The sequence below is a fragment of the Melanaphis sacchari genome, unplaced genomic scaffold, assembly GCF_002803265.2.
Source record: "Melanaphis sacchari strain LSU unplaced genomic scaffold, SCAv2.0 Contig91_pilon_pilon, whole genome shotgun sequence".
NCBI lineage: Eukaryota > Metazoa > Arthropoda > Insecta > Hemiptera > Aphididae > Melanaphis > Melanaphis sacchari.
Window position 1 is genome coordinate 1,283,739 of NW_020271649.1, and position 14,567 is coordinate 1,298,305.

The 14,567-nt window shown below is 23.7% G+C and overlaps 2 protein-coding genes across 2 annotated transcripts; one reads left to right on the plus strand and one right to left on the minus strand.

Moving 5' to 3' along the window:
* Positions 1-435: 435 nt before the first annotated feature.
* On the minus strand, positions 436-5,133 carry LOC112602851 (cell division cycle protein 16 homolog). Its single transcript, XM_025351184.1, has 10 exons — positions 4,938-5,133; positions 4,721-4,873; positions 4,468-4,629; positions 4,245-4,404; positions 3,200-3,511; positions 3,045-3,134; positions 2,826-2,982; positions 2,593-2,745; positions 1,096-1,255; positions 436-1,026 (listed from the first exon to the last, which is right to left on the minus strand). Exons 1-10 carry the CDS (start codon positions 5,001-5,003, stop codon positions 460-462), a joined length of 1,980 nt encoding a protein of 659 aa, XP_025206969.1. The 5' UTR covers positions 5,004-5,133; the 3' UTR covers positions 436-459.
* Positions 5,134-6,615: 1,482 nt separating this feature from the next.
* Positions 6,616-11,498, plus strand: LOC112602906 (DCN1-like protein 1). Its single transcript, XM_025351259.1, has 5 exons — positions 6,616-6,654; positions 6,844-7,072; positions 7,340-7,508; positions 10,548-10,761; positions 10,996-11,498. Exons 1-5 carry the CDS (start codon positions 6,652-6,654, stop codon positions 11,191-11,193), a joined length of 813 nt encoding a protein of 270 aa, XP_025207044.1. The 5' UTR covers positions 6,616-6,651; the 3' UTR covers positions 11,194-11,498.
* Positions 11,499-14,567: the final 3,069 nt, after the last annotated feature.

Below are 14,567 nucleotides of genomic sequence, written 5' to 3' on the forward strand. Positions count from 1 at the left end.
TCTATTATTTAATGAAGTCTTAAGTAAAATATATTCACTAAGGTGAATACTTAAAATACAAGATATAATTTATGTTAAATAAAAAATGTATACTTTTTGGTTAAAAACTGGAGTATATATTAATATATTTTGGTTTTATATACCAGGTGTCCAACGTACTTAGAAACTTAAAATTACCTATATGGAGTATTAACGAATCATTACTATATCAGTCCCAATTAGTTTAATAAGTTACTAAACTTTTATTATACACCTTATATAATAAAAAAGTATAACCTTCACTTTAATTAATATATATTTATTTATATTTGGTATAAACAACACAGCAATCAAAATTATATTGATATTTATTTTGTAATATAAAATATTTAATAGATTTATATCTATACTTTAAAATATGATAATTTTTCAAGGTAAAATATATAGATATAAAAATGTATTTATTTTATTTTTTATTTACTACTTAAAACTATCAGAATTTCCAGACATATTTGTGGACAAGTCCATATTAATACTAGAATTATCTGCAGTAGAACTTGAATCTATAACCATTGCACTACTAGTATCTCCTAGATGAGTACTACTAGTGTCTTCTATTTTAATATTACTACTGGTATCTTCTGCTGCATTTTTACAACTACTATCTTCTAAAGGATCATTGCTACTTGTATCTTCAGATTTCTTTTTTAATCTTCTGTTCCAGAGTCTTAAATTAGGGTTTCTAAATGGTAGTATGACATCATTATCGTCATTCATTTTTAATATTCTGTTGGTTTTTGGTTGTTTTTTGCTGAGTTCAAGTTTTAATGATTCAGTTGCCTCATCTGAATAATCATTAAATAAAGGGGGATCTTCAATGCAAATATCCAGAACACATGTTAACATAGTACTACTAAATGTATCTTCTCGCTTTTGACCCAAAGCTTTATGAAATGTATCTACTGCATCTCTAAAATTTTTATTGAGTGATTGAACAAATCCAATACATGTTAATGTAGATGTGTTCATAGGAGATATAACTAAAGCCTTAAAAACATTTAAAGTTTAAAATTAAATTGAAAAATAGATAAGTTATTTATGTGTGATGTATCTTACTTGTTTATGATATTCTAGAGCTTTGTCATAATTTTTCATCTTTCGATAAACATGTCCCAAATTATTAAAAAGTGATTCCCATTTATTAGCTATTATAGGTTGTTTTATCTGTTTAATTCTTTCAAGTGCTTCAAGAAATTTTGATTCAGCTTCTTTGTACCTTAAAATTTTATTCATTTATCATTTAAATAATGTAATTTATCAATATAATTAACTTAGTAGTATGATATTACAAGCAAATGTCGATAAATGTTATTAAGTTTTACTTTTAATAAATTGAAAATAATATTAATCCAAAATTCTTATCATTTGAGAAGTCTTGATTTTAAACATAGGAGTATAGCTAGTATTTCCTCAAATGGTGCTAATAAAAATAGTGTTAAGTACTGAATTTAAGTCATCTGGTAAAGTTAAATTTATAATGCTGGTGTTTGAGCATGCTTAGTAATAAATAAATGTTAAGCTACGAATGTGATTATAAAGTATTTTAATTAGTTTATCAATATTTATCACATTTAAATTATACAATGTACATGCACAGTAAAAACAGCAAGTACATTGCATACCATACAACCACCAAATATTATTTTATTTTAATTAGTAATTTTAAATCTGTTTACATGCTTACATTAATAAATAATTTTTAAATACATATGGATGTTAATATGTTATCTGGTTCTCTTTCATTCAAAATACAATTGATAATAATTTGACAAAAATAAATTGATTTGAAAACAAAATCCACACTCTATAAATAATCTTTCAAATTATGTTCAAAGTTACCAAATACAAAATGTTGTTTAATAAAGTACTACTAATGCAATGGATTAGAATATAATATTACCATTCATCATAAATGAATATTATAAAAAAAACCATACATCATAAATAAATATATTATTCCTTTAACGTGTATAATCCCTTCTTCATTAAATTTTAACTTAAATACATGAAAAATAATTTGGTTTTATTATACTTAGTAATAAATAATGTAAACTTTCTCTGTTAAACATTGAAAGAAGTAAGAGATTAAAGAGCTTTATTAGAAAACTATACAATAGATAAAGTAAAAGGTGTTTATTTTGGCGATCCATGTGTAACAAAAAGGTTTGCTTATACATATGATACAATATGGTTAGGTTAAATATACGTATCAATTTTATAAGAATATTAATAATTATATGTAATTTTTATAGTGATAATCTGCCTCATGATCCGATCTTTGACTAAATAATTTTCAATAAGCTCCTCTCAAGATAAATATTTTGAGTTTAACTTTATCATAGAAAACCTATAGATATCTATAAAATTTATCATTAATTATTATGGTTTATTATTAATGAATTTTAAAAGAATTCATTGTGGGTTGTTACACTAAATATTGCCATAACTTAAAAAGTTATAAACAATATACATTTTAAATATAATTTGTAGTTAATTAAATTTAATGCAGTATTTTTAAATACACGTTAATACAAATATAAATATTTAACATACCTATGACTTTGAAAAGCAATAACTCCTAATTCATGTAACACAAATGGATCATTTGGAGCAATTTCCAAAGCTTCTTTTAAATACTTTTGAGCCATAATAATATTATTTGTCAACGAACACTCTAAGCCAATATATAAAAGAGGCAAATGACATCTAAATGTAAAAAAAAAGTTATAATGTAAATTATTGTATTTATACTAAGTATTTACAAACATAATTCAAGAAATATTAACCCTTTCAAAAGTTGTGATGCTTTAAAATAAGCTGCCATTGCCTGATCATGTTCATTTTCAACTGCAAATGAATGTCCATAAGCTAACCAAGCTGGTCCAAAAGTGTTATCAAGGTTAGTAGCTTTTCCTAAATATCTTCTACTCTGATCTCGTTTTCCTATAATTAAAAACAATATATATGAAACTAATTATTTCATTAATTAATAAATTATTAAATACCTATAAGATAATAATAACACCCAACAGCAAACCATGCAATTGCCTGATCAGGTTGAAGATCCACCAATTTATGTGCTAAATAAAATAGTTCTAAAAAAACCAAAATTTAAGATAAATTAATTAATATTTAACTTTTGTGGATATATTATCCATACCGTTTGATTTTTCCAATTCCACTAAACAGGCAATGTGTATTGGTAAACAGTCAGGGTGATATGGGTCTTGTTTTAAAACACTCTGAGTAATTTGAAAACAATCTTTGTATGCACAAGCATAATAATGTCGTTCAGCTTCAGCTTCTTGAATATCTAGATTATCCATTATTAATTCAACAGGTATATCAAATTGTGAAAATGGACCAGTTAATTTTGGTTCTTGGTATTTTTTTAGCAGTACTTCATACAAAGGTTTTGTAATGCAATCATTTGGATGATTGCTCCACGGTAATGACTGAATTAACATTTGTTCTAAACACAATATTAAAATATTAAATAACATATAATATAAAAATTATATACCTTTAAATTAAAGAAGAGTTTCGACAGCTCAAAATTAAAAAAATTAAATTGGACTTTAAATTATTGAATTTATTTTAAATATTTAAAAGTTAAACTTAAATGGTAATTAAACTAAACCATATTAAAATAAAGAGTTCATAATTTAGATGATTCTATATAGAAAGTTTTTGAATTTTAACAATCAAGAAAACCACTGTTAGACATCGAGAACATTAAACCATTAGCTATTTTATCACCAGCAATTACATGGTAAAAAAAAATAAACAATATAATACCTTCATTAATTTTTATTCTATATTTACAATATCAATAACACTAAATTCTAACAGGCATTAACTTTATTTATATCTGAAATAATTTAATAATTATTTATGATAATAAATATTAAATTTAAATGTTTAAAATTATATCATATTATTTTATTATTTTTTATAAATGTTATAAAACAGTATAATAGTTGCATAGAATAATATAATAACAGATAATAGTTTCAATAACATAAACTAAAATAGAAAAAAATTTTAAATATCAAAATAATAGCTAATTTTGGTTGTATTCAAATGTATATAAGTTATAATTATACAAGAATACATAATTAGTTTGGTCTAACTACATAAAATTAATTTGCTTAGCTTCACAGTTTATGGTATTTACAAATGACTAATTATAAACCTCAATTTACCTTCATATGAAGTCAACATTTGATGTTGTATAAGAGCTTGAAATGCATCATAACAATGTACATCATTTCTCAAAGCTTCTCTATAACAATCTGTAGCAAAATTTCTGTTATCCAATGCTTCATATATTTTTCCTTTAATACAAAATAAAGCACTTTGAACCTAAAAAAAAATTACTTGTTTGAATTTTCTTCTTAGTCATAAAAAATTAAATTGCATACTTACATTGAAATGAGTCAAACCATCATGAGACTTCATGTCTTGTTGTTGAAGAGATACATTACATGATGTTGGATTTATTTCTGTATTAATAATATTAGCTGCTTCTGTATAGTCTTTAGCTTCTACTAAACATCTTAAGACCATGTAGTAACATAACATATCAGTCTTAAAAACAAAAATAATTATAATTAAAAGTTCAAAAATTAAATTAACTATAAATTATTATTTATTTATTTGTAAATTTTAATATTCTTACTTTATCCAACCCTTTATTTTTTATCAGAACAACTGCTCTTTGATATTGTTTTAACAAGAACATGCAACTAGCTAGTTGATACACATCTCTTGGATCGAAATGACTTAATGTAGCTGCTTTATCAGCCCAAAATAATGCAGATGAAAATAATTGCTAAAAAGTAAATGAGATATTATTTATTTAAAACATAACTGCATCAGTCAGTAAACAATAATACCAAGTCGAGATTTGTGCGGACTAGTTTTCTGCATTTTTCCAGGTGGGGATTATTACTCTGCTTCATATTTATAGTTTTTTAAGTGGCTATTAACACATCCGACGTGATTCCATAAATTTCAAACTTAACAGTAAACTGAGTAAACACTAAATAGTAAACACTAAAACTAGTTACAAAATACAGAATACAGATTTATATTATCTGATATCAATAAACAATGATATTTAGAGTTTTCAAATTTTTCATTGATAATAAGAAACTGACGAGTCCAGTTATACCAGTGTTGCCAAAAAAAAAGTTGTAAGTTAATTATTAAAAAAATTCATTTTAATTCATTTTATCTCCAGATTTTTTTTAGCTCCATCAAGACATCACTCACTCACTCACTTACTCGTTCGTAAGGTTTTCGTCAACGATCATACCATAAACATTAATTAATATTTTATTCTCGCTTATGATGTCTGTATGGTCAATATGCCTTCGGTGATGTTCATAAACACATTTACGGGAACTATCTGGTTCTGGTAGTTTACCTGACTTGGCTCAAATTTCCATATGCATTATGCTTAAAAGAAAAAACGTAACTTAATGCATTATGCAATACTTTTAGAATAAATGTTAAAAAAAAATCTCAGTGTAGTCTTTATAAATATTATTTAAAAGGATGTCGGCGACCAACGTGCACTGCTTGTTAACTCTCTTTAGTTCACGCGTAATACGGACAAAACGTCAAAACTCACTTTACGCAGAATCATTATTTTTTTACTTATATTTTTGAGTAATTTTAAAATAAAACCATCTACAACAAAAATTCTAGAAAATAATATTTTTGGGAGTGTAACATATTGATTTGTTTAAATATTGTCTCAAAACAATTTTAAAGATCATTTATTACAATTTGTTAGGTACTCAAAAACATCAAAAAATGATTTTACGTAAATGCAGTTTATCAATGGTAGGCGTGGGCCAGAGAGAGAAAATAAACAGTACCCTAACATTCTCTTAAGTATTATAAAATATTAAATAAAGTTTTTTTTTATTTACATACATAGGTTAATATAATGTAAGATAATTTTATCAGTGAATCTTCTATAATATTAAATAAGATCTTTAATACATCGTGTAATGAATGGTTTATAATAAAATAATTAAGACGTGAATAACATGATAACCAAAGTCAAAAAGTCATAATACTCCTAATGTTATATTAAATATTAGAATAGAGATCATAAATTTATTATACCTAATATAAATATTTATATTATATGATTAATAATAGTATGATTAATAATAGGTAGATGGGTACAATAATATTATGATCTAAGGAAGAAGTCATAAACAATTATACAGGCTAACAATATTTTCAACGCGAATGCCCTAGAAAAATATGTGATACATTTGCCAACACTGTTACGAACGATTATAATTACAGATTATCACTTGAACTGTTAAAATTTGTTCATAAAAATATTTTTTGTTTTCTTTTGTTACTATTTATTATTTTGTTATAAGTTTGCAAATATTTATAAGCCACAATAGTTTAAATTACTTATCAATGTATCTTATGTATTATTTAATATCATTCTAAATTCCAATAGTAATTAATAACCAAAATATGTCAAAACGTGAGTTAAAAATATCGGACATTTACAATTTTTCATCAATTTTACATTGCAAAATATAACTTTAATATATAGTCTAAAATTATTTCGAAATGGTAAGCGACCTTTGTAACTAATAATAGATTATAGTTCATATGATACAATTTTAAATTAACTTATTATTTTTATTTCTACTTATAATCCTATTTAAAATTGTATTAATTGTAAAAGCTCATTTTTATTTGTACATATATTTACGTTATATAATCTATTCATTTTCTTGTTGTTACTTGTTTAATTTCCAGAACAAATTAAAATCATCTCAGAAGGATAAAGTGAAAAAATTTATGACATTCACTCAAGCATCTGAAAGTGTTGCAATTTTCTGTTTAGCTAAAAATGACTGGAAATTAGAACAAGCGTCAGATAACTTTTTTCAAAATCCACATGAATATGAAACTGTAAAAATCAACACCCAATTAGGTTTTATAGTTGATAAAAGAAAACTAGAGGCTATGTACACTAAATATCGTGGTAAAATTGTTTTCTTATTATAATTGCTTATGTTTATGATCACAAATATTGGCATTCTTAAATTGTATAAACTTTATTTTACTGTATAATTTTGTTTAACACAACTTTATCTGATACTCATAAGTTTATTATTCATTACTAATATATTTTGCTTTAAATAAGTCTTTTAGTATTTTAACATTTTTCCATAAAATTAATAATATATGTCTATTTCTGATTAGATATAATTTGTTTATTTATTCAAGCATCATTTATATATTGTTTTAGATCCAGCTGAACCAAACAAAATTAATGTTGAAGGTGTTATGCGTTTACTAGATGAACTCAAATTACCTCCAGACTCAATATTAGTGCTCATAATTGCTTGGAAATGTCAAGCAGCAGCTCAATGTGAATTCACTAAACAAGAATTTTTAAGTGGAATGAGTAAAATGGGGTAAATAAATAGTTATATTTATTAATAATTAATATCTTTAATTTAATATAAATATAATTAACAACGTTAAAACTGGATGGTATTTTTTAATTATTCTTACCAGTGGTGCCAAACCTATACATGAACTGAAGCGATCTCTTCATATATAATATGTTAAAATAATGTAATATTAACATAATATATGTTAAAATCCTCAGTTGTGAGTAGGTATGTAAAGATTTTGATTTTGCTTCACTTAAATTTATTAAAATCAACACCACTGATTCTTACTAAACAAATCTTAAATGTAATTTACTATGAATTTCATATGATAATTAAATTTTATCTTGCAAAAATTTAAGATTAGGAAAGCTACAAATATTTTTTAGTTGCAATCATTCATTAACATCTTATTACATCAAAAAATGTAATTATTTTTATAATTTAAAAAATTTAATAATAGCATTGATGGATTTAAAATCAATTAGAAATACGTTGCACTTGACTTTATTACATGATATAGGTCTATAATCTCTGTAATTCCATCAATAGTTTCATAAATAATTCCTGTCTAGATCAGGGGCGGACTGGGACCCAATCGGCCCACTGTTCTGTAAAAATAAATTGGCCCTAACATAATAGCATAAAAAAACATCTAATCTCTTAATGTTTTTTAGTTTTCAATTTATTATTTTTGCACTGTGATTTACGTTTGATTCTCCTTAAAATATAATATAATATATATATTATAAAATTAAAACTTTTACTGATGTACCCCAAAAAAATTTATAGTAAGATTTTTTATTTTGAATTATTATACATTATTTTTTAATTATAACATACATATTATACATAAAATAAATAATATTATATAATTTACTTTGGTCTTTACACTGATAGCATTTGGTTCATCAATGATGAAAACTTTTTTATTATATTTAATATTTCTCGGAAATCAATAGCATCCAATATATCTCTTTTGATAGACATTAACATAAATGCTTCGAGATGGTCTTGATTTAAAGAGGATCGTAAATGGTTTTTAATTGTTTTAAGCTTGCTGAATGCTCTTTCACAGTTAACCTGTGTAACAGAGAGCGTTAAAACAAATTCAACTGCAGAATACAAGTTACAATATGTAGGTGAATGCATATTTAATTGGTATATTAATTTTTGTAGACATATTAGGCATGATTTTGATTTTTCACACACTAAAAAAAAAGACAAACATTTTTTCACTAAATATAAAAAAACATATTTTAATATATTTTGCTTTTAACTTCTGAATCTATTTTATCCCAATCTAGTATAAAGTTGTCATAGTCACACTCTTGGTTATCTTGAAATGTATCATCATCATTATACATTTTTGAAGTATTTGAACTCAGAGGCTTTGCAATATTGTTATATATTTTTGAAAAATGGTTCAGTTCAGACACTAATTTCTGATGGTTTATTAACGATAATTTTGATAATTTTTTTAATGCTGATTCTGGTAGATTATTGTCTTTTGCACGTTGAAAATTCTTTGGCAATAAATACTGAATATCAGCTATAATTTCCTTATTACTCGAAAATCTTTTAATAAAACTGGTTCTTAATTGATCAATAGTGCATTAAAAAATTTGTACTCTAAACTTATCAATAGGATTATAATAGGTTCATCTGAACACATTTCATCATAATTGCGCTTCTTATGTCTTATTATCCTCCACAATAATACTATCATTAAATTCAAAATTTGTAAATTTATCATTCATATTTTGTGAAAATTTCTCTGCTTCAATGACAATTGTATCAAAATTTATTTTTCCAATTTCATCAATTGTATTTTCTACCATTAACCAAACAGCTAAAAGATCTAAATTACTTGACTGTAAATATTTCGATGTATGTCCGATAGAATCAAAAACTTTAAGAAATAGATGGGCTGTTAAAATGATTTGGAATTCACACAATTTATCTTTTAGTGAAATTAATAATATTGATTATATTTTTTTTTGGATGTGTACTACTTCTTTAAGAACCCACGAGCCACCACTGGTCCTATGGATATAATACACGACACCAGCCCACTGTGCAAATGCACTGTAGCACAGTGGCCCAGTCCGCCCCTGGTCTAGATCTCATATTGTTTGTTTTTTGAGACTGTTAGGACACAATTTACTTTCTATTCCAGTCTTTTACTTTTCTTAAATGACTTATTTGTGCTCGCCATGTTGAAGAAATGAGCCCACCATACTTTAATCCCTATTTAAATTTATTTAATTTCTTATTTAGTATCATTAATACTTCGATGAATCCTCAAGTTTTTTAAAATTTCTTTTCTATTCTTATTATTCTTAATATATTTAAGTTTGCTGGATTCTTTATGTAATTATGTTTTCAGTTGTATTATTTGTAATCACTGTTTTTTTTTTTTTTTTTTTTATCTATAGTTGTAATTATTAAACAGTATTCATTTAAATATTGGGAGCTATTATAATAAAAAAAAAAATAAAATACTGACGGATAAGTAATTTAATACTTTATGTCAGTGTTTAATGTGTAGAGTTGTGATTCAACTGTAAGCTTCAATCCTATAGAGTTTGTTTTTTAAATTTTCATCATTTATTATATTTATATGACTAACATTGTATACAAGGTATTTCTAGGGAAATTAAAATATTAGAAATAACTTAGAAAAGTAAAGAATATTCATATCTTAGTATTCAAAATAAAAAATATCACAACACAATGTTAGTGTTTCTGTTATAAATATGAGATATTTAATCTCCGGTCTTGAATAAGGTTTATAATTTTTATTTAGTTTTTAATAATAAAAGTTTTAAATACCTTTTTTTTTAATATTGCAAGATTTATTTAAAAAAAATATCTATCCATTGAAAAATGTTGTTTATCATCTAAATAAATTAAATATAAATTAGGGTGTGTACAATTAATTAGTCTTTCAGCAATAAATACAATAATGATGTCTAATTAATTTATCGATAGAAAAAGTTTAACATATTATATACTAACAAAATAAAAATGCATAATTTATTTTATTATTTTTATTAGGTCTGATTCAATAGAGAAATTAAAAATTAGATTACCAATTTTAGAGAGAGAACTTTCAGATCCATCAAAATTTAAAGATTTTTATTATTTTACATTCAATTATGCTAAGAACATAGGTCAAAAAGGTCTAGACCTTGATATGGCTATTACTTATTGGAACATTATTTTTGTGGGCCGATTCAGGTTCCTTGATTTATGGTGCCAGTTTCTTAGAGTAAGTATTTCAAATTAAAATTAAAACAATACATAATTTAATTTATATTAATGGTTTTGTTATAATTATTCACATGAAAGAAAATTTTAAATCAATGATTAAAGGCAATCATAACTCTTATCTGATAGTATTTATTGTATTTAATAATAATTCACTAAATACAAGTTATTGTTTTATTTAATGATGACATATATTTTGTTATTTTTTAAATCCATGAATCATAATTTTTTATAGGAACACCACAATAAATCAATTCCTAGAGATACGTGGAATCTTTTATTAGAATTTTCTTGTGTCATTGATGAAGAAATGACAGATTATGACCAAGAAGGAGCATGGCCAGTTCTAATTGATGAATTTGTAGAATGGGCTAGGCCTATAGTCTGCCGAAATAAATCTACCCATATTATAAGTGAAACCCGATTATTGTAAAAATTATGGAACATTATCATATACATATGTTTATAAATTATAATATTGAAAATGTTAATTCTCTGTTTTAATTTTGTTTGAGGGAGAATAATGTATGACTGCTCTACAAAAATATGTACCATGGGAATATTTTTAAAATATGTTATTTAATTTTTATAGCCTAAATTATATTAACATTGTATTCTTTATTTCTTATAAAATTTGGAATTTAATAATTATTGTGTTATTAAAGCTTTAATGAATGAAGTATTTAGGTCTCATTGTTTGTTAATATAGATTTTAACATAGATTGTTTGTATAAATTAAAATAATAAACATTTCTGGTTCTGGCTTTCAACAATTATTATAACTTAATTGTAAATTATCTTAATAATATAATATAGTTATGTACTTTAATAAATAGAATATCTACCTCATTGAACACATTTATTTGAAATAAAATAAATTAATGCAATCTAAAAATTAATAAAGATTAAAAAAATTTAGATAACATATTGTTAAAAGCCATCTATCTACTTTTACTTATATCATTATTTCAATGAACATTAATTAATAATTAAATATACAACATAGGTACAAAGAATTCATATAATTAATAATAATATATGCAATATATTATATATTTCCTATAAAACAATTTTTATTATGTTAAAATTTTTCATAACTTATTAAGATTACTATTGTTATTAATGTACTTATAATTTTTATTATTTTATTAAATATGTAAATTGCATAGTAGAATACATACAAGGTATTTACAACAATTTTTGTTTACAAGAAAAGTTAATTATCTCAAATCAAAGCTGAGCATGATTGATCACCACGGTCAATGGTCATCATTATAATAGAATTTATCTTATTGTTTGAGAGAATGTAATAAAGGGATAAAACTTGTCTTTTTTAGTGAGTGCTATATTATATTATTATGTACTCATGTAGAAATATTAACTCAAACATAGTTTATTTTTAGTTTACACAAGTATACATTTGATTTAATTGAGATCATGGCTCATTATCTGTTCTTATCTTTTGACTATATTTTTCTTTTAGCAATAACATTTTGTAACATTTTTATTTAAATCCAAATTGTCCTTCAATTTCTACCGTCCAATTGAATAATATTTTCTAAATAATAAAATTATAATTTGATAATTCTTAATTTCTAGTATTTACATTTAATAAAACTGTATATATTTCATATATGAATATTATGACAATTTGATATTGTAATTGTCAAGTGCAATAGAATTGTATTTTAATTGGAATAGAAAAATGACACGACTTTCAAAATTATTTAATTATTATTTTTTTCGTTACAGATGCTGATGTTATGAACATGTAAAATAAAATGATGTACATATTATACATTTATAATTTACTATTTTTGTTATTCTCATACCTTATAAATTCATTTATTTATTAATTTGCTATTATATAGACGATTGAAATATAACTATTTTTGCTATTATAATTTATAAGGTAATAATATATAAACACTTTTTTGTTTGTTAATAATTATTAGGTATTTATAATATCCCTGTACTTCTCAACTCCGCTTTTGAAATTAGTATTTATTTTTATATTTGTAATTGATTTCTATATTTTGGAAATCATGGAAAAATATTCTGTTTTAAAACAATATGTACCTAATTAAAAATGTTTGCAGTTTTCAAAAGAGTAAAAATTTTAAAAGTTACAAAAACAATAATTTTTGATGTAATAAAAAATGTGTTATATACATTGAGTAATATATTAAAATAATTACCCAGTACCTGGTGGCTAGTAATTACTATTAAGACTACCAGTGGCACAGCTATGAGTATGATTGGTGGGAGGGGGTAAATGTAAATTAAATTTTTTAACTATTCAAGAATCAAGTTCAGTTGTGTTAGTGTTTATATAATATGTATACATATTATATCATAAATGATTAACTCCCCGATGTGAAATTTGTTTTTAAAATTATACATAAAAAAACTATAATATATATGAAAACAACTATTATAATATAAATTATATATTTATAAGGAGGGGAAGACAATGCGAAGTTTACCCCTCTCCCTACCATCACACACTATAGACAACAGAGTGTAACAAAAATAGTTGATTAATTACTAATTAATAATTATGTACTTGAGTCTTTATCAGAAAATTTAGACACAACTAAACAACTACAGTTAATAATTTACATTTATTTATAGTTCGTGTGCGTAATAGATAAGACAATAGAGACTAGTCCCCTTAGTACTTACTACTAACTTGAGTGTTGTTTAAAAGGTAGGCTGGCTGCTGAGGAAGAGGGGTCTTGGAAGTTAATTAAATCACTTTTTCCTTCTTTCATAATAAGTAATAATCAGTTATTTTCAGAATTTTATAGTCTTAGATTTAGATTTATCTGTATTATCAAGTACATTTCTTAATTCTTTTAGTTTGCAAAAAATTATTGGTCGGTTGTCACGCGAACCACGCATGACACTCCGTAGTCCGCAGTAATGTAGTATAATATTTAGCGTTTAGGCATTAAGAAAACTAATATATTCAATAAAGATTGAAGTCCCAACAAAAACATAATTAATGTTTCTATTTGATGTTGTTGACATTAAATAAGGCAATATAATTTTCAAGGAAGTAATAATTTCTTATATTATTCTAATGATTTATTGGTAAATAAATGGAATATGGATGATAAGAACTAAAAGAAAACCAAACTAAATAAATTATGATTTGTATAATTCTAATTTTAACTACCTACAAATTTAGATAAATAATCCAACTGATCGGGTAGTTAAATAATATATTCGTACTCTTCTATATCATGAAATTACTGAATATTATATAAATAAATTAAATAAAGAACATATATTATTATATAAAAGCATAATCAAATATTTAAAATTATGTTTTTATTAGACTTTTGTTGAATTATTTCATATGGTTTATATTAAAAGTAAAATACAAATTAGTTTACTTAGCTAAGTACTCAAATAAAATTATCGATACCTAATTGTATAGAAAATGGTAAAAAGTTTTCAATATATTATTATTAAATTCTTAAAATAATTTTTTTAACTATATTTACGATTTTTATTATATAACTGTGGAATTTGAACTAGGTACCTTAGTTTGTATGGGTCTTTTCTACTAATTTAATGAACTTTTGTTTCGTTCACAAAATTAAAAGAATTTCGTTTATTCTGTGGCACATACACCGATAAAACTTTTCGAACTAAAAAATTCTACTCACAAAATTTTATAGAAATATTGAATAAATATTAATAAAAAGAAAAATCTAAATAAAGATAAAAACGAAATGTTTATAATGTTTTTTATTTATTTAAATGTAACTTTAAAAAATAGATACGTAATATTTTTAC